Source organism: Numenius arquata, chromosome 6 (genome assembly GCF_964106895.1).
Source record: "Numenius arquata chromosome 6, bNumArq3.hap1.1, whole genome shotgun sequence".
Lineage (NCBI taxonomy): Eukaryota > Metazoa > Chordata > Aves > Charadriiformes > Scolopacidae > Numenius > Numenius arquata.
The window spans coordinates 53,809,060-53,829,049 of NC_133581.1; the positions used below are offsets into that span (position 1 = coordinate 53,809,060).

The following is a 19,990-nucleotide window of genomic DNA, read 5'->3' on the forward strand; positions in this document are numbered from 1 at the left end:
CCAGCACAAATCCAAAACATACCAGCCACATTCTCACTACTGGGAAGAAAATTAACTCTATCCCAGCCAAAACCAGCATATTAATCCAGGTACATTACTGTGTTAAAAAATAACAAAAACAAAACAACAAAAACAAATGACAAACAAACTGATTGTGATGCCACAGAATATCCTGCTTGTTTAGGTGTCCTGTTCAAGGCTAGAGATGGTGTGTACTTGCGTTAAAAGCCTCGTTATACTCTTCTTCTAACCAGAAACTTGATAGTTCTCACTAAGACTTTCTCTTTCTTTCCATTTTTCCTATCAAAACTATGATAACAAAATGGCTTAATAATATGATACCAAATTATGAAAGCTTCATCCAAAAAATCAAGCATGCACATTTTAGAACACTAACAGTGAAAGTCTGATTTAGCATTGTTGGGAGAGCTCCCATTCCTGCCTTCGCCTTTCAAACCAGCCTTTAAACATACTTGCTTGCAATTTTGTAAAATCTTGAATACAGTTAGCTTTTTATATTAGAGAAACTTGACGTTCAGCACTTTAAAGGGCTTGCTCTTTACTACTTAATTTGCAGAACTTGGTAATTGGTAGTGTGTCTTGCCATCTGTAGGAAAAATAGTTTAATTTCCACAAAATATGTATGTATATTTATATAAAAAAAGCATATAGAAATGAATCTTGTAAGTCTAGACTACATAGTTGAAATAATTTTTATTTAAAGTTTATTGCCTAATGTACCATATGTAGTTGAATAAACCCACATTTTTAGCATTCTTTTGTGTAAATGCATTTGATTAAAATGTTATGCCTGCTTAATTGGCTTCAGAGACTTGCATTTCAGTATTTTCAAGATGTCTGCAAAAGTTTACTCTGGCCACTTAAATGGAAGATAAAATATGGTTTTATGTTTTTCACATTAACTTATATCTAAAATAATATTTTTATTTCTATGGGCAGTTTTGAAATTTTCCTGAACTAGTACTTCATAAAGGAAGGCAGACATTTTGACAAATACTTCTTTTTTTGTTCCTTACACAGACAAAAGAAGTTGGTTTACTTGATGCAGACATATATGGACCTTCAATTCCAAAGATGATGAACTTAAAAGGAAACCCAGAATTAACACCAAGTAAGTGGAAGTGATTTTTCTTGCTGTCTTTGTACAGGGTTGAGCATGGGCCACTCATTGGTGCTTCCTTGGTGTGGCATGGAGGGGTGCAAACAGAAGATGAAGACAGTGTATTTTTTTTTATTATTATTTTTAGTAATGAGGTTGGTTTCAAAGCTAGCTTGTACAACAAGGAGCGTATTCAGGGTCATCTTTTTTTTTTTTTGTGTTGGTCCACAGGCTTTGGGAGTTTCATGGACTATTACTAGAGACACTGGAAAGGGTAGCTAGGAAAGAAAGGTTCTTGTCAGTAGTTTTAAAGTTGCTATACAGGATCCCACTACAGAAGACCTCCGAATGAAAAAATAAAAAATACTAGTCTAGAAAAAAAAAAAGACTAATCTAGGAAATAAGAGAAGGATCATTACAGTAACTTGTATAAAATGTCATTGAAATGATTGTGCTTGATCTCTTCGTTCTTCAGCCAAACACACCAGGCCACTTGATTCATCTTTGTTTGAAATTGTGTGTTTAGGAACGCTGTGGTGGTGACTTCACTACCAGAAGGCAAAGACAGTAGACAAAACTCCTAATTTTCCTTCTACTAGGAGGGATTCTGGTCTGGGGAAATGTAAATTCAGGTAGGAGAGTCTGAAGAGAAGAAAGACCTAAAGTAGGAAGGTTGCATCAAGTCTGTTTACCTTTCAGAAATTTAACTTCCATCCAGACCAGCCAAGGGTGAAACTGGAAAAATGGCTGTTCATGTGATGCTTGAGTGTAAGTGTTTACTTGAGGTGGTAGGACACTGAGGTGGTTGGGACACTGAGGCGATAGCATTTGTTTAATGCTTTGTTTTGCCCATCCTGTGATAAAGTGCATATAACAAATAAAACCATGTAACAAAACCAGTCCCACGTTATAACACCTGGCCTACACATTAAAAAGTACTAGGATCCTATTGAGGCCAGGCTGGATGGGGCTTTGAGCAACCTGCTCTAGGGGAGGGAGGTGTCCGTGCCCATGGCAGGGGGGTTGGAACTCGATGGTCTTTAAGGTCCCTTCCAACTCTAAACATTCTATGATTCTATGAAGAAAAACAAACTGGCAATACCTGTTGAGAGGGATCAAGGACATGTACCAGTTCAAACAAGACATAAAAGGGCTTCAGTAAAATAATCAACTGTGAATGCACATTGATGTTTGTTGGCAGTAATTGCTAGGTAAAAGGGAAGTTAAATATTCCTTCCACTTTCTTTCATGCCGTGATCTTTGTTTATTTACTCTGCTATTGTTGTAAAATATCCACTTGTGAACTGATCTAGTTTGTGTGTTGCAGTAGGGGTTGTTCTATACAGTCTCACTCACATAAAGCATGCAGGATGTGCCAATATCTTTAAAGGGTGATTGTTGAGCTTGCAACGTTAAGCTCTGGAAAGTTAGTAAGTGGCAAACTTAGGATTTCTTATATAATTAAAATTCTGTCTCCTTATGCTTATACCCTGCACACTGGATAAAGAAAAAGTAATGTCTTTTCATGTGCGGATGCACTCCATGTGCTTATACAGGCAACTGTCAAATTGAGTACTTTCTACACTTAAGTACTGGCTTACAAATATGGACTTTATTTAGGTTAATGTCTAAGAGAGAGGGAGAGTACTTGATTTTGTGTTGGGTTTCTGTTTTAGTTTTTGAAGTCAAAGGCTCATTCTCTTGTTTAATAAATAAATAAATAAATTACAAAACCCTCTCATGCATCATCAGTACAGTTTGACTTCCTGATACAAACTGAAGTATTCTTGCATTCTTTTGTACTTTGGACCCCGTTGGGGGTATATGTCGTACAGGCTGTGTTTTCCCATAACAGATTTTTTTTGCTACGAATTTTGCATTTGAAATGTGTTACGCAATATGAACACAATGGGACTATATGTGGTTTTATTCATATCTCTCCTCTTCTCCTTTTATGTGACATTGACTTTTGCCTTTCCAAAGGTGAGCAGGTAAAAATTTGATTCTCCATATTTTTTATTTTTCCTCACTGCCTGAAAAATTGATTAGATTGAACTTCTTATACATTTTTCTAAGTTATGTATTTTAAGTTGCCCAGTCCGTTTCATCTGGTCATACAAATTAACTTGTGAGGAATGCAAGAACTTAGAGCTATATTCAGTCAGATATTAGGGCAGCTCAATTTTGCTTGTATATAAATTTTGGTGACTGTCGATATCTTGGGTATGCAGCTGAGAATTCACTATAAGCTTTTGTCTTAACATGTTTTGAGTGTTGTTGAAAATACAGAAGTCAATGTAATAAAAATTGGAGGATTTCCCTGAATAGAAATTGCTGCTGTTGACTTATGAGCACTAATATTTTGATCGCTGAAATGTATTCTTTCTACTTCTGTGTGGAATGCACAAGCAAATATTATCAGGATTTAAGAACATACCTAATTTTTTAAATGATGCAAAATGAATTTGCGTATTTCAAAAGTGTGGCATGTTACACCTACCTACTGAGAAACTCATCTAGTAATTCAGTCTGAATGATAACAGGATAGAATTTGTATTTCAGGAATTCTGTCCACTTCTCTGTGCACTTTTAATTCTTGAGTTGATGAAGCTGTAGAGTAACGACAATGAAAATGTTGGCAAAGTAGCTGAGATGAAGATGATTTCATTATGAAAACAGGAATTTGGAGGGCATAGGAAGCTTTAGTTGTGAACTTCAAGGATTCCTTTAATGAGCGACAGATAGGATAAACTTGAAAGGAAGTGATCCATTTTAGGTGTATATGTATGGTGTGTACATATACATCTATATATACTTGTATATGTATAAAAATATTTATTTCCCTTGTATTTTGGTATAATGAGGTTTAGTGTTATTTTCAAATTTCTTACAACATCTTCAAGAATAAAACATAAACTCTGAACAAATACTGTTTTGTACAGCAATTGGGCTGTACAATTCTGTGTTCAAGATGTGCGTGAACAATGTGTACATAACAATAAGTCAATTAAAATATTTTAATGGCATAGTCAAAAGTTATGTTTAAAGTCTATGGCTGTCTTCAGTGTGAGGCCTGGATTTGAAAATGAATCTGTAGAGTAATCCTGTGAGGTTCTGAGCACTCTCACACTCTTCAATTTCTATTTCTTTTCTCACATGTAGCAGTTGTAAAGGGATTAGGGATGCCTGGTACCATACAGAGTAAATCCATGCAGCAATTATCACTTCTGAATAGAAATTATTATAGTTATGCTATCATTTAAGTTTTCAAAATGAATTAGGACTTCTTAGTGAGGAGAGAGTCTGTATAAATGGGAGATACTCCATTAATTTAATTTTGCAAACTGTAGTACATTGGAAAGTCTGCTAACATTTAATAGGGTATCATTCAAAATACTTTAACTAAATGGTCAGGGAAATACTGGTTAATAAGTTCACAACTGAACTTAATTAGCTAATGGAGGATTATCTAACACTGGAATAAATATTAACATCAGCTAGAATACATACACAGGGCAACGCTTATAACACAAGTAACAAAAGCATTACTTCTGTTCTTTCCCCAAATAATTTACTTAAAAGCCATTTTCTGGCTTAGTGAACTGCATAATTTCTGTGTAGGTTTTTTTTTTTTTTTTTTTAAATCTACCATTTAAACTAGTTGGAAGAAAGTAAAAGCTATTATGTTGCCAGAAAGATATTGCCATTTTGCCAGATAAATATAACATTTCTTCACTTAATTTAAATGATTATGAAGGTTTTGCTAGACTTTTTTTCTTTATAACAGTTCAGTGCTCCTTTAATATTTCAGACCTTTGTTGCCATTTTATGATATCATCAAATCAGTAGTGGGCATCTGTTTTTAAAATTTGGGATAGAAAGTAATTTCTGAGAGAAAGCAAACAGTAATTGTGTCCAGCCCCATTGAGACTAATAATATTGCAGGAACTAAGAAATTAAATTGCTGATAAAAATCTAAAGTCAGAAATGGACACTTGCATTTTTTCACTGGGACACATTTACCAATCTGCTACTCTTTAGATTGTGATAGCAGAATCTTTTAACACAAAGCAATAATTTAAAAGGGAATCTGTTGTGACTTTTTAAGGATGTCTGCTGGAAATAGCTGTATCAAGGGATTGTGGTGTATCCATTTGAGGGTTATAAATAGAAAATTTGGAGTGAACTAGCTAAATAGAGAAAATGTTACGTAGGCAGGGTAGTTATTGAGATAACCATGAAGAAATTCTTGATCTTACATAAAGGTTTAATTTTAAAGATACAGCTTGAATTTTCAGAGTTGTCTTTATCGTGCTTTATCAGTGGAACTGCATCACGATTAATTTAAATAAAAACTAAATTTGATTCTTTAAAAAAAAATAATCATATTTGCTACTGCCATTACCTCTTGATTTGTGAACAAGTGATTTTTAGATTGTGTATAGTCTAATAATATGCTTTACTGAAAGAAGGGTTCTACTTCTGGTGATGTCTTATCCCAGGTTGTCTGGTTGACTGAAGTATAGTAGTCCCATGTGTCTTACATATGAGAAAATAATAATTCAGAATGTTGCAATTAGTTGTGGCTTATATTTTGCAGGCTCTTTCATATGTGATGAGGTGGGTGAAAATGAGAATACTCAAGTGTTAAATATTTTATTCTGGATCTTAACTATTGCCCTCAAACCTGTAACAATTAACCTCAAACAGGATTAATTCAGCTATTGTTGAGTTCACTTGCGGAAAAAATTTATGACCTTTACTTGGAAGGGAAAGAAGGTGGATGATACCTAACTTTGCAAGGAATTATTTATAGGCATGTAGTTGTTAGCTGCTGTTTAAAAAATAATAATAATAAAAAAAACCTCTAGACAGTTAATTTATTTAAATTTTATTCTTCATTATACAGATATTCATTCTTACAAAAAAACTAAGGCAAAAGAGTCGAAGACGAGAAATGTAGTGTAGTAATTAAAGTCTCTTACTGACAGCAGTCTCTTTTTAGTAAACAGCAAGTCAAATTTTACTAAATGCTATTGCAATATAAATTACTGAAACACTGTAACCTGAAAAAATACTTTAAAGTGCTTGAAAGTGGAAGTGTATTACTCTTCATGTTGTTAATCCTGCAGTGTGGTAATTATAAATATTTTGATATGGATTATGGCTAGCAAATATTCATTAAAGCATAAAGTTTACTCTTAGAGATACAAATGGTTTGTCTGGTTCAACTTTTAGACAAATTGGAATTAAATTGCACAATGGCTTTATTATAGTATCATGATAGATACACTTTTCATTGTACATACATAAACAAAAGAAATTATTAATTTTTTTGTTTGCACACTGAACACATTTACCTTTTTTGCTTATTTCAGAGGAGTAACTTTCCATCCCTCTTCTCTGCTAGAAGTAAAATTAAAGAAATGTAACTAATTCCGCATTTTCTCAATATTTTCGCCTTGCAGTTTCACTTTCATGCTTTTTTCTCTGTGAGCTTCTTGGTGTATTTTCCCTCTTTCCTTCCCCTTCTCTACAGTACAATGGAGTGGCTTTTCAGAATAAAGAGACGAAGCGGATAACAGAGAAAAATGAAAAAATGTATTTTAATCCTTCCCCTATAGTGACCAGAGGCTAGAAGTGACAGTCAGAGTTTAAAAGCTAGCATCTGTTTCCTTTGCTGTAGTTAATGATCATAATCTACATTGTAGAGTACATAGAACTTCACTTTACAGGTGGTGAATGAAATGAGAATAAAATCACAGTATGATGTTTGAGGGGATTAATGCGAAATGCAAAAGGGAATATTTAACATGTACAGAAACACATGTTTTTTTGAAGTGGAGAATCAACAAGTTTACTGTAGTTTTCGTCTGTGTCATCAGTGTCCAGGTGCTTTGCTTTATTATTTTTTTTTAAGTTACATGTAACCCTTTGAACAGTTTTTTTCTTCCATGTATTTTCATCTGCAATTCTTTTTTCGGGTCTTGATTACGATGCTTAACCCAAAAAGGCTGAAGGTTTCCATAGCTTGGCTTCGAGAGCAATGGGAGTCCCTAGTTAACTGGAATGTTTTTTGAAGTTAGATCTTGAATGAAAGGTAAATGCGGAGAGAATGTCTGCCCCTCGGGTTCCTGCTCTCCCAGTCGTGCTTTGCTGTTGTCTGTGACACCGGTGTGTGACTGACCCGGGCAGGTCCCCTCCCACAGGAGCAAGTCAGTGCTTCAGATAACGTGAGGCTTCCCAGAGGTTTGGTGTGTCAGGATGGAAGCCTTGAACTGAACATTTTATTAGTCTATTTCATTCCTCATGGGTATAATGAACTAGAAGAACCCACCCAAATTAGTCTAATAAAGCTTTTGATCTGCTATAAATAAACTTTTTTGGCTCCGTGGGGATTTGAGGGCTTTTCAAAATGTGGGTTATTTTGTGGGAGAAAATGTCTGTGACGGAAGGTAGTGGCAAGATACTTAAAACCAGTCCTGTGTTTTTATTCCAAACCTAACAAGTCAGCAATACTTTAAAATGTAACACAGATGAGACTAAATCACTGTGCTAGACTTGCACTTGTGCTAGACTTGCACTTGTGCTAGACTTGCACTTGTGCTAGACTTGCACTTGTGCTAGACTTGCACTTGTGCTAGACTTGCACTTGTGCTAGACTTGCACTTGTGCTAGACTTGCTTTTGAAGTACAGTCAAGCAATTACTTCTCTTGCTTTTAGGTAGAACTGATGATGTCATATCTGCAGAACAGTTCCATTAATGAAAAAGCTTTTACAGAGCTTTGTTTCCTCTGCAGTCTGTCAGGAGGAATAAAAGTGGAAAACCTACTCAGGTAATGGGGTTGATAGACTGACTAAACATGAGAAGCAAATCTTTTGGAAAAAGCCATGTTTCTTTATGTATTTATTTCTTAAAGTTGAATCATGAGCACTGAATAATGCTCTTTGAGTCTCATAGCTAGTTTGCTTTGGTTTAAGTACTTGTGATATCTTCGTGGTTAGATAACACTGTTAGTGAGGGGTGTAATGGGAAATGCAGCCTTCCTTGTGTGGAGCTCTTCAGGCTTAAAATACAAATTGCTGTACTTCTGGGGCAATCCTCCAAATAAACTTATAACACAGTGTGAAATCAAGCTTGAAGTCTCAATTAGTCTGTCACTTGCCATAGAATATTCTGGGCTTCTGACATAAGCAGTTAAAACAATGATTATAGTTAATGATTTCAAATTTCTCTGACTAACCTTCTTTTGGTGACAGCATGCTTTCCGCTCTGACATAGGTTGGTGTCTCTGTGTATTATTGAGGGATGCCCTGGGTCCCTGTTGGTATTTGGGCCCCTCCCCTCTGCTGCATTTCTTTTCCCTTTATTGCACTTTGGGTGTAATTCACTTGCCTTTACTCAGGAAACTGCTACTGCTTTAAACATGCTGGAGTATGGTGTCTGGCCTGTAGCTGCCCCTTCAGAACGTATGGCTTTCCCCTGTGTCCCCTGTTAAATTTGCTAGCCCTGTACAAGTCTCAGCTCCCAAAGGCATCCAGAGTGGCAGGAAGAAAATCTATACTTACACGAGTAAAGCCTAACTTTGTTGTTACTCTTCCTGTCCCATGTCTCCTTCCTTTCTTTCCCCTCCTGTTGTTGGAAACCCTGCACTGTCTGTAGCCTTTGTATCCTTGACCGGAACCTGGATCCTCCCATTACAGAACGTTGATCTTGTGAGGTGACTTTCAAAAGAAACAGCAAATAAGTTCCTTGTACTTCTTTGTAGCAACAGCCATGTGAGAATTACTGTTTACTGTGATTAACAGAAGGTGCTGTGTAAGTTGGAGTCCTGACTTAGGTTGCGATAGAGTGTGCTGGAGTCACTGCAGCATGAAATTGTACACAATTAAAAACCAGATGATGCAATAATTTTTGAGATTTTACAAGTGACCATGCTGAAAATCTGTTTCAGCTTGTCTGTATGTATCCACATTAATTGAGTTTGTCTCAGATAATCTTGTTTAGTGTAGTGGAATACAGTAACGCGCAGACTATTCTGTGGTGTCTCTCTCCGACTAGCACGGAGGCTATGTGTTTTGTTACGCCATACGTCTTCTGTGTTTCAGGCAGTGAGATGTCACTGAGATGTGAGGAGGTGGAAAATAGCAATTTGACATAAAAACCTCAGCTGATGATGAGCTGTGCAAACAGCAGCAGAACCTTTAGCGTTTGTATAAACTATGAAGAAGTATCAACTTGCTCAAATTTTGATAAATTTATGCAGAGGAGTTACAGTATGGATATTATTTAAATAACATACTATGAAAGATAAAGCAATACTTAAACTTAGGACCTGTTCAGAACTACACTTTTAAAGCTGCTGCTTTAATGCTTAGATGTGAGATGCTAAAATGTTACTGAGATGTAGGTATTATAGACAATACATAGTGTAACTTTCTGTAGCTGTTTCTGTTGTACATTGTGCCTCACTTTGCTTTTTTAAATTTTAATTATTTCAGATATACTTGGGAGGTTCAAGGGAAAATACTTAACTTGAGCAATGCACCTAAACTCTTTAGATCTCCTAGATGTTTATCAGTTGTGCATTACATGCTTTCCAACACTGGAAATGCTGTAAGTGGAGCCAGGGCTTTGTCAGAGCATCAGGCCTTGGGGGCACACAGGATAGGTCTCCAAATCCACAGGATTCTTGAATAACCTAGAGCAAGTTTCATAGTTCAGGTCTTGATTCCCTCATCTGTAACATGAGATGATAATTCCCCATCTCAGAAGCATGTTGTTAGGTAAAAATGTTCATTTTGGGTGCATGGGTGTTATAGAAATAGGGCTTGTGTAAAAACTAAGAATTGGGAAACAGATGCATTCAGAGCATAGCCCGGAGCTTGCAGTGGTGTCTGTGCTGGCAACCACTTCTCCATTGGTGATGACTTTAGAAACATTTGGAAATCTGCATGCAAAGGTCAGCAGGCTGTTTTTGACTGGAAAACTGTACAATTGTTCTACTTTTTGATAGATTTAGCTATTGTAGTCCCATCTTAAAACAACTTAAAAGCACCACCTTCCTGCTCAATCACCAAAATCGAGTTAGGACAGACAGATGACTTCCACCATCAAGATTTTTTGAAGGCAAACATTAAGTAAAATAATTGGTTATCATTCGAGGAGGTCTCTGATCTCCCATTATACTGGCAAGTTCCAAAAATAGCTGAGTACAACAGGAAATCTTTGACAGGGAGGAAAATCTGAGCTTCCAGTGTTTTCATCTCGTGTTTTGATATTTTTTTTGCCTTTGAAATGGTAAAAAACCCAACAAACAACCCACCCCTTAATTCAGATACTTGAACACTCTGAGCAACTCCTGTGCATTAATGTTCACTCAGTCAGTGAGCTCAAAATAGATTTGCTAGGGTGTTGCATGATCCACTATACTCATATTTAATAATTATAAGCTACCTTTGCTTTTCTTAAATAGCATAATGCCTCCTGAGGAGGTGTAGTATAACATCATAGTCTTCTGGAGTAATGATCTTTTCTTGCCTGATAAGACTGAATGCAAACCTTTGCTTGCTCAAATGTATCAGTCAACAGACCTCTTTTGAAAATTAAGCCAAGAATTGAAACGTCTCCTTGTGGTCTAACCCCAGCTGGCAACTAAGCACCACACACCCGCTCAGTCACTACCCCCCAGCAGTATGGAGAGAGAATCAGAAGGGTGAAAGTGCAAAAACTCATGGGTTGAGATAAAGACAGTGTAGTAGAAAAAGCAAAAGCTGCGCACAAAACAAAGCAAAATAAGGAACTCGTTCCCTACTTCCCATGGGCAGGAAGGTGTTCAGCCATCTCCGGGAAAGCAGGGCTCCATCACATGTAATGGTTACTTGGGAAGACAAACACTGTATCTCCAAACATCCCCCCCTTCCTCCTTCTTCCCCAGCTTTATATGCTGTGCATGACACCATATGGTATGGGATATCCCTTTGGTCAGTTGGGGTCAGCTGTCCGGGCTGTGTGCCCCCCAACTTTTTGTGCACCCCCAGCCTGCTCGCTGGCGGTCAGTGTGAGAGGCAGAAAAGACCTTAACGCTGTGCAAATGCTGCTCAGCAATAACTAAAATATCTCTGTGTTGTTACCACTGTTTTCATCACAAATCCAAAGCAAATCACTGTGCAAGCTACTATGAAGAAATGTAACTCTGTCCCAGCCAAAACCATATGTATAGCTCTGTCCATACTTTGTGTTGCACTAACCTATGGTTACCACTGAATGGCTGTCAGGCTATCTCCAGCAAAAGAAAGGCGTAACTCTGTCACCTTCTCGGGATAGTCTGCAAGGCTTGGTTTTTTTCTGGGGAAAAATTTTAAAAAATAAATTACAAAATGCAAAAGATCCATCCTAATGACTTCAACGATCATTCTTCCCCATGTGACTAACAACCCAGCCTTCAGAACAGTCCTAGAACTCTTTTGGTCAGCAATCTTCTGTAATGCTGCCGTGAATTAGCCTGTGTCTGCCTTGTCTAGTGCCTTACTTGTATCCTACCAGAAAACGTATTTTATTGGCGTTTCATTGGTGTTCTGTTGATCTTATTGATCTGATTTCGTATGTTCAGAGGAAACACAGCACCCTTTTATTTAGGGCCATCAAGCCTACTGAAAAGTTGTAAACGAGGATATATTTTATTGATCCCTTAGCGTAGGTAGCATAGTATTGCTGTATGTTGCAATTTTAAGAAACCTGTTTTGTTGGGTGTTGGATTTTTGGAGCTATATGGTAGGTGTCTGATAACAGAGAAGGAAGCGTTAACTCTGCTCTGAAAGCAATGGGAATTAGCGATGTTACTGAGATCTCATTAAGCTAAGTCTTCTTTACATGTTATGTTTTAGAAAATCTTCCTGAGACCCAGGATGAAGGAGGAGGAATGCCTGTTGCTTTTCGATGAGACAAGGGTGATTACCAGAGCCCACTGAAGCACTTTAGATTTGAGATAGTCTTAAGAATGCTTTTTAGCAGTAGGCAAACAGTGGGGTGCTCTGCAATATTTTGTATTGCTTTGAGAATATGCAGAACATTATAGCCAGAATATACAGCAGGTTGTGAATTGTTCATGTGCATTGTATAAATTTGATTAAATCTTGCTGCTCAGAGCAGTTTATAGTCCTTGTTGTAAACCAAAGAAAATAAGATCCAGTTTTCATAAAATGAAACTCTACCATTGAGAAATAAACAGTGTGCATGTTCTACAACAGAGAGGCCCCTTTGGCTGCTCGGCAGGTCAGTGTTTGTGTACTCACCACAATTCTCCTGTTCTACCCACTGAGGTGAAGGACAGGGAGATCTCTGAAGGCATGTCCATTCTGTGAAATTAGTGTGTCTGCCTGGGCTCTATACAACAGAAACTGTCCACGCAGGCAGTGAATGTTGAGATGTTAGTCTCTGCATATCTGACTGACATACTGTAGAGCACTCAGATCGAACTGAGAAGTGACATGGTATTTTTGTGAACTTTCTCCGAATAAACGCATCTTTTCTATTCATTTTACCCCCCAGTTCCTGGTTCTCATGTGCTGAGTTGTCAAGGATTGACCTCCCTTTTTAATTTTAATTTTTTCCTCAAAATTGTTCCTATTTCATGGTAAAAATGAAGCAGACCATGAATTTGCAACAATATATGGTATTGCATGTACTTTTTTTCTTTTTTTCCCTGTTTCTTTTTTTTTTTTTTTTTTAAACCCTCTTATAGGTAAATATGTAGTCATTTTCTCAAGACATCTAATGGTATTGTAACTTCTGGCGGTACTTATGTTGTTTACAAGGACACCAAAGCAGTGCCTAGAGATGGCTTTAGGCTGAAGTTCAATGTCATCAGCCTCTTCATAACAAAATTGTCTTACTGCAGGGGGGAGAAGTAAGACTGTGATTCCAAGAAATGTGGTTAGACAGTATAACGCCACCAAAATAAGCCCTGACTAAACACTGAACAGAGCTGCGCAAGTAGAGAAGAGCTGTATTACACTGAGGCAGTGCATCAGTCCAAGCCCCATCTCTTTTCCAATAGCAGTTCCATACTCGTTCCTGAATGCAGTAGTCATGCAAGTGATTTGTTTAGCTTCCTATTTTGTTCTTTTTGATTTGTAAACCAAAACACTGTGGATTGGAAAAACTACATCCAATTTATTTTCAGCCATATTTCTACAAAATTACATAGCTTGTATGCCCGCTTACTTGATTGCTTGAAAGCTTTCATCTGTAGAGTTTAGCCGTTTAATTTGCATGCCCTAGGGTGTTATTTTGTCTGAATTTGGAATTCAGCTTTGAATGCACTGCATTATATTCACATTGTTTTTATTTTACTATCTCTATATATTTAACTTTAGGTACATCAAAGGTTTCTGTCAAAATATGTATTATTATATATTTTATATTGCTTAAAGTATTCTTTCTATTTTCTGCTGGTTCCTGTCTGTGCATGCTCTTAAAATAAACCAGCTCGACCAAATAAAATTCCTTTTGTTCTTTTGTGCGTGTGTGCACACCATGTTGAGATGAGGTGTGGATTTAGATGGCAGAGACTATAAAGAGGAGGTTTTGGCTTTTGCGGGGTTTTGCTTTGAATGCACACGTTTTTTGTTTAGTTTCAGCTTGCTTGCCCCTTTGCCAGTGGAACAATTAAAATATTTCTGCCTCCTTTTTTTCTTGATACTGGAAAGCATAGGAATATGGAGTATGACAAGGACATTATCTCTGCAATGTTCAAATAAGCATCTTTTGTTGTCCAGAAATTTTAGAAGTCTGAAGACTTCTGCCAGTCTGAAGAAATCCAGGACTTCTTACCTGGAGCTGTTGACAGAATGTAGTTTAGAGGTGGCTTTATTTGGTACCTCTCCTCTGGAGTTCCAAAGCAGACTTAATATAAGGAGAAGAATTCCCCAAAACGTTCGTGTGTTCATGGAAGCAATCCTTTAATTCATGAGATTAGTGAATAGCATAGTTTAAAAAAAATTCAAAATCCCATCATGTTGTAGGACTTGGATTTTTTTTTCTGATACAAATGGCTCCGCATTTAGCAAAGTATAAGTATGGCAGAACTAGGTGGCTTATGCCTCGCAGCATGGGGATTTCATACAGATAGATCAAGTCTTGGTTTCAGCAGCACAAAGTGACATTATATTATGGGCAAATGCATTGTTATTCAGGCAAAAGATGAATGGTATCAGTAAAATGTAACAACCTAAGAAAAAGTGGGGCCAGGTTCTTGGGTAGAAGAGATAAAGGTATACATATATCGAGGGGATAAGGGGGAAAAATAGACAAATGCTTTGAACAGAGAGGGAAACTGCTCTTAAAGGGAAAAAAAATTGTGTAAGCTTATTTCTTTAAAAAAAAGCAAACGCAAAACAAACCAAAACCCCAAACCAGCTCCCCACTACAAAAAAAAAAACCCTTGTTTGCTTCTGTTTTAGAAAATCTAATGAGGCCCCTTAAGAACTATGGAATCGCATGGTGAGCATATGTTTTAATTTAAATCAAGCTTCTTTACAGATGTACTTGTTATTGTGCTTGAAAGGCTTTAAGTTTTTGCTTTGTTGTTTCAGCATGTCTATGGGTTTCTTGATAGAAGAGACTGCCCCGGTTGTGTGGAGAGGGCTCATGGTTATGTCAGCTGTTGAGAAATTGTTGAGACAGGTAAGGACTTAGGTACATATTTGTGTTTCAAACTAACTGGTTATTTTAAAATGCATTTAACTGATACATGAGTGTCCGTGACATTATTTCATATATTAGTGTTGAGCATTTTTTGTATCTTGGTCTTCTTAAATTTTTTAAGAATTTAATATCAACTTCAGGAAAGAGGGAAAGTTGACACCTTTTGTGTTTACCTGTCCCCTTCAAATAGAGCTGTTGTTCCATGCATTTGATGAGTGAGTCACCCCAATTTGCATTCCTTCTCATTCTTTTTTATGTTTCTTTATGTGATTGTTAAAAAAAAAAAAGGCATTTTAAAGTTGCCTAAGGATTTGAATGTATAGATAGCTATGCATATCTACAGCTGTATTCCCTTATGTGCTTGTTAATTCACCAGCATTAAGAATTCTTGGATGGCGTTTGACATATGACAGGTACATGAAAATCATTAGATACCATCTCTGTGTAATGCAGATAGATTGTTAGTTAATAAATTTCCTGGCATATGGAAGCAGGGCAGCTTTTTTATTTCTTGACAGATTTTTTTTTTCTTCTTATTGTGAATAGATCTGTGAAGTGCTAATGAGACAAACAGCTGAAAAAATGCGTTAAGGTTGCATGTTTAGACTTTGAAGTGACCCAGATTGTTCACGGCTGACATCCATTCCAGGGATTTAATATATACAGCTTGGAGTTACGAGGTTTCTGTATATCTTCTGTAAATGCCTCCAAATCTTGTGCTCCCTTAATGACTGAAAAGATTTTTTTTTTTTCCAGCGTTTTTCCTTTTTTTTTCTGAATTCTCCTCTAATACAGACTTAGAATAGTGGCAATGATTGCCCTAGTCAGAGAAGCCATGTGTCTGCCAAAATTTTAGGAAGAGCATCTTTGCCTAGATTTGGCCTTTAAAATAAGTGGTATCCATGCCAATAGCTGTGGAAGGCTGTTCTGACCTCTTTGTGTGTTGCGCTGCGTTGGCCAAGCTCACAAAGACTAGAGCCTAACCCCTAGAAGGTAGAGCTAAAGTTAGCACCTGCTGCATTGGCATACTCCACCCTGGGAGACGGAAGACTGGCAGACGCTCCAGTGCCGTTACTTCAGTCCGCAGTATCCCCAGATGGGAAACATGTGCCAGCATCCTTGTGGAGGGTGCGGATGATGCCTTGTAATGAGCTCATTGCTCCCTAGCAACAGAGGAAGCAGTTACACACTGGCCGATCAAGCTGGAGGAACAAGAGAGTCTGCTAATGCTCGGGGCATCAGTGATTTCCTTGACAGTGGAACCTGAATTCTGAAAGAGGGAGGCTTTACAGCTACATTTCTTCTCCCCACAAGCATTTTGCTTCTGCATTGTATTGGGTTTGGCTGAGATGGAGTGAATTTTCCCCACAGCAGTCCTCATAGTGCTGTACTTTCTATTGGTAGCTACAAAGGTGTTGATGACACAGCAGTGTTTTGGCTACTGCTGAGCAGTGCTCACACAGCATCAAGGCTCTGTCTCCAATGTTCTCCCCTCACCAGTAGGCTGGGGTTGGGCAATATCTTGGTAGGGGACATAGCCAGGACAGCTAACCCAAACTGACCAAAGGGATATTCCATACCATGTAACATCTGAAATAAAAGCTAAGAGAAAGGAGGAGGAGGAGGCATTCATTATTATGATGTTTGTCTTCCGGGGCAACTGCTGTGCGTACTGAAGCCTTGCTTCTGGGGAAGTGGCTGGGCATTGCCTGCTTATGGGAAGTAGAGAATAAATCTTTTGTTTTTCTTTGCTTCCATGTACAGCCTTTGCTTTTGCTTTATTAAATTATCTTTATCTTGTCCCACAAGTTTTTTTTCCATCTTATTTTCTTCCCACTTCAGTCCTGCTGAGGAGGGGAGTAGTAGAGCAGCTTGGTGGGCAGCTGACGTCCAGCCAAGATCAGCCTACCACATGCATGATGACCAGGGTAGTATTAAATCTGTGCTTGAAAAAGCTGTTTGTATATCCTCCTTTGAAGAAAGTAGCTCACAGATCACAGGGAGAACCAGCAGGTTCTATGTGATATAGAGGTGGTTTTTAGAAAAAAACTAACAAATTTTCCAGGCTAACATACGTGCTATTTTGGTTTTAAAAACTGTTACATCCTTCTGATGTAGTTACTCGTCAGTCTCAATAAGGGGTTAACTGTAGAACCAGTAGTGTTGTAGCCTTGAATGCCTAAACAAGGGAGCACCACAGCATGCAATGCTGTTTTAAAATATACTCTCATTCCATTTTATATTAGAAATAGTTTTGTGATCTGTTGGGGGTTTTGAAATTTTTCCTTGTTTTCTCTTTATCTGTTCTGGTTGGTCTTAGCTATTACCTTTTGTTTTAACAGGTTAAAGTTGCTTGCAAGAGTAAAATACTTCTGCTGATACTCAACTTTGAGAAACCATGTTCTTAAGAAATATCTGCTTTACCTCTATAGCTACATATAAACCACCTAAATCTACATTTATAGTATAATATAAATGTAGGGAGCTTGTGTGCATTCAGATAAAATATTAAGTTCTTAAAATAGTTAATTCAGCCAGCTAGAAAACAGAGGTTCCCAGACTTTTGCATTAAAACCACTGTTGGTATTTTATAATGGTGTTTATTGTTAGATGGTGAAGGTTTTTTGTTTGTTTTAAGAGCATCAAGACTATGCTTTCACTCTGTAAATAACTTCATGCTTGTTTGTTTTTTTCCATATGAACAAATCTGTTTTCCAGAGTTTATCATGTTTCAGATACTCCAGTATAGCATTGAAGGGTCTAGTTTCCATATTCATTAATGGGGACTTGTTAACTCATTAACTTACTAACTCATAATTGATCTGTGCTTGTAATGAGTATTTAAATGCTTGTCTTATGCTTGCAACTTATTTAAATTTCTGGAATTCTTACCTTGGAAAATACATTTGTTAAATATATACATTATGTGCTTTCTTTTATGTTTACTGCATGTAACCTCACTCTTTGTAATACATGTAATACTTGTCCTTCTCTGGTTTTACTTCTTTGGCTTTTCAACACAGTCTGGAGTCCAACCTCGTTTTTGGGTTTTTTTTCACTTCTACTTGCATATGGCCAGGAAGTACATCACTTCTCAGATAAACCACCACCTTTTAAATCCAGGCTCTTCTTTTGCCACATGTCTAGTCTGAGAAGCTACCTGTGTGTGTTGTATGGTGTCAGACTGGGAGATAACAAGCAATAATACTGAAGACCAAAATTAGTGCTTGGTGTTTCTCTGGTAATCCATATCTCACAAGCAAGGACAGTTTTCTGGAACACATCATATAATTTTCCTTATACAGAGTTCAAAGGAAATGTGGCTTATAATACAAAATAGAGTTAACCGCTTAGTATACTATATTACATACATCACGTATATATTCATGTATGTGTATCAAATCAGTATATAAATGAAAATATATAGTATATTGATTCTATAACATGTCCTACTTAATAAAAGTACTGCTCAGTAGAAAAGAAGGAAAGGGATGGTGGTAAGTTATTGAAAGAACAAGAAATACATAAGGAAATTATTTTTCACCTATAGCAAAATTGAATTACAAATAATAATGGAACATTTGATTCTATATAAACATATTCATAACTCTTTCAGTTAAATACATCTCTATTTTACATGCCTTGAAATTATTCAAAGTTTTGTTGTGGCTGAGAAGTGACTTTTCGTTCACATAATTATATGTTCTGTAGTCCCGTTTACATTGCAGGGTGCTCCTTTTCTCGTCTGGGTTTTAACTCTTCCCATTTCTCTGCCACAGTTACCTTCATGTAGCAATTCTTTCACCTCTGTTATCATTTCCTTTGAATCTTGCTTGCCTGTAGGTGAGATAGAGTATGGGGTTTTGTTTACTTGAGGTTTTTAAAAGATAAGTCTTTTCTTTGAAGATAACGTTAAAGCCCAGGTAAGGAAGTTTTGATAGTTCTCCAGTGTCATCTGTATTATTACAAAAGTCACTCTTACTGCCTGGTGAATTGTCACCATCCCAAGCAGTGATTGTGGATTCCCTCTGGCCCTGGCCAACCCCATTGATATACTGAGCATGATGCCTATGGTATGGAACATTCCACTGGCCATTCCATCATTCCTGCTCAGCTTCTATGGGAAGGTGAAAGAAGTCCTTGAAAAATATAAACATCACCTGGCAACAACTATAACAATATGCATTATTGACATTCCTTTCATACCAAATCTGAAACACAGTAACCACTAGAAAGAAAATTAACTCTGTCCCAGCTAAAACCAAGACACTTTGTCATATCAATAGATAAAGTTGTATCACTATTAGAAGCAAGTGTTACCTACACAACATGGAATATAGATGTCAGCAATTCTGTTAAGTGCTGACAGTCCCCTTGGAACTAGCCCAAAAAATCTGCTCTGTTTTCAAGGCAGGGATCTCTGGTTGATTAACATCCTTTACAGGATTTCTTACCCTGACATGTCATTTTAACCGATGCTTTTGCAGGCTAGTCAGATCTTAAATTGCAAGACTCTTGTATTTCTTCCTTATTGTGCTCCTCTAGAGTAGCAAGAACATCTTGTGCATTGGCAGCACCCTTGGTATAGTAAGGCTATAAAGGAGAGCCTCAGCACTGTTAAGTACATTGTGAGCTGTAAAGGTTCCTTAGTGGTACCTGATAAGGTCCCTAAAATACCCTTCTTATTATCTAATTGTAATTCTTCCATCTCTTTCTTACTGCTTCTTTTAGCAGCACTTTAGTGCCTCTGTTTTATAAAAGGTATGTATTGAAAGAAAAAACAAAACAAAGTTTGACTGGGAGGGATCTAATTGGAAAGGAAAGAATACAGGGAAGTTAGCAGAAAGCAAATTATATAAAACTTCTAATGCAGAGCAGTTGCACGTGAGCAAAAGGAAATGGGGCCTTGCACTTTAAAGCATGGACAGGCATTATCCCCTGTAGATTCATGTTGAAAACCATAAATTCAGCAGAGGAATAATCAAAATTATTTTATTAGCTCAACCCAAAGCTGAATAGCTCTGTAGTCTGAAGATCCGGTCTTGTCCTTTAAAAGACTTTAATTCAGTTTATACGGTTATTACAATCGTATATAAATTTGAAAGTTTGGCTAGAGATGGAGATTTTGTGTACTGCTTTCCTTCTGAAGCTGTCTTCTACT

The 19,990-nt window shown here is 37.1% G+C and overlaps 1 protein-coding gene across 5 annotated transcripts in view; it reads left to right on the forward strand.

Moving 5' to 3' along the window:
* NUBPL (NUBP iron-sulfur cluster assembly factor, mitochondrial) overlaps window positions 1-19,990 on the forward strand; it is an 87,525-nt gene that overhangs the window by 18,514 nt on the left and 49,021 nt on the right. For 2 of the 5 annotated variants that reach the window (XM_074148983.1, XM_074148984.1), the window contains exons 4-6: window positions 1,042-1,132; window positions 14,586-14,625; window positions 14,718-14,808. In XM_074148983.1, coding sequence (XP_074005084.1) covers window positions 1,042-1,132; window positions 14,586-14,625; window positions 14,718-14,808 — 222 coding nt within the window. The remainder of the gene's footprint in view (window positions 1-1,041; window positions 1,133-14,585; window positions 14,626-14,717; window positions 14,809-19,990) is intronic. The other 3 variants (XM_074148985.1, XM_074148986.1, XM_074148987.1) reach the window with 2 other exon arrangements.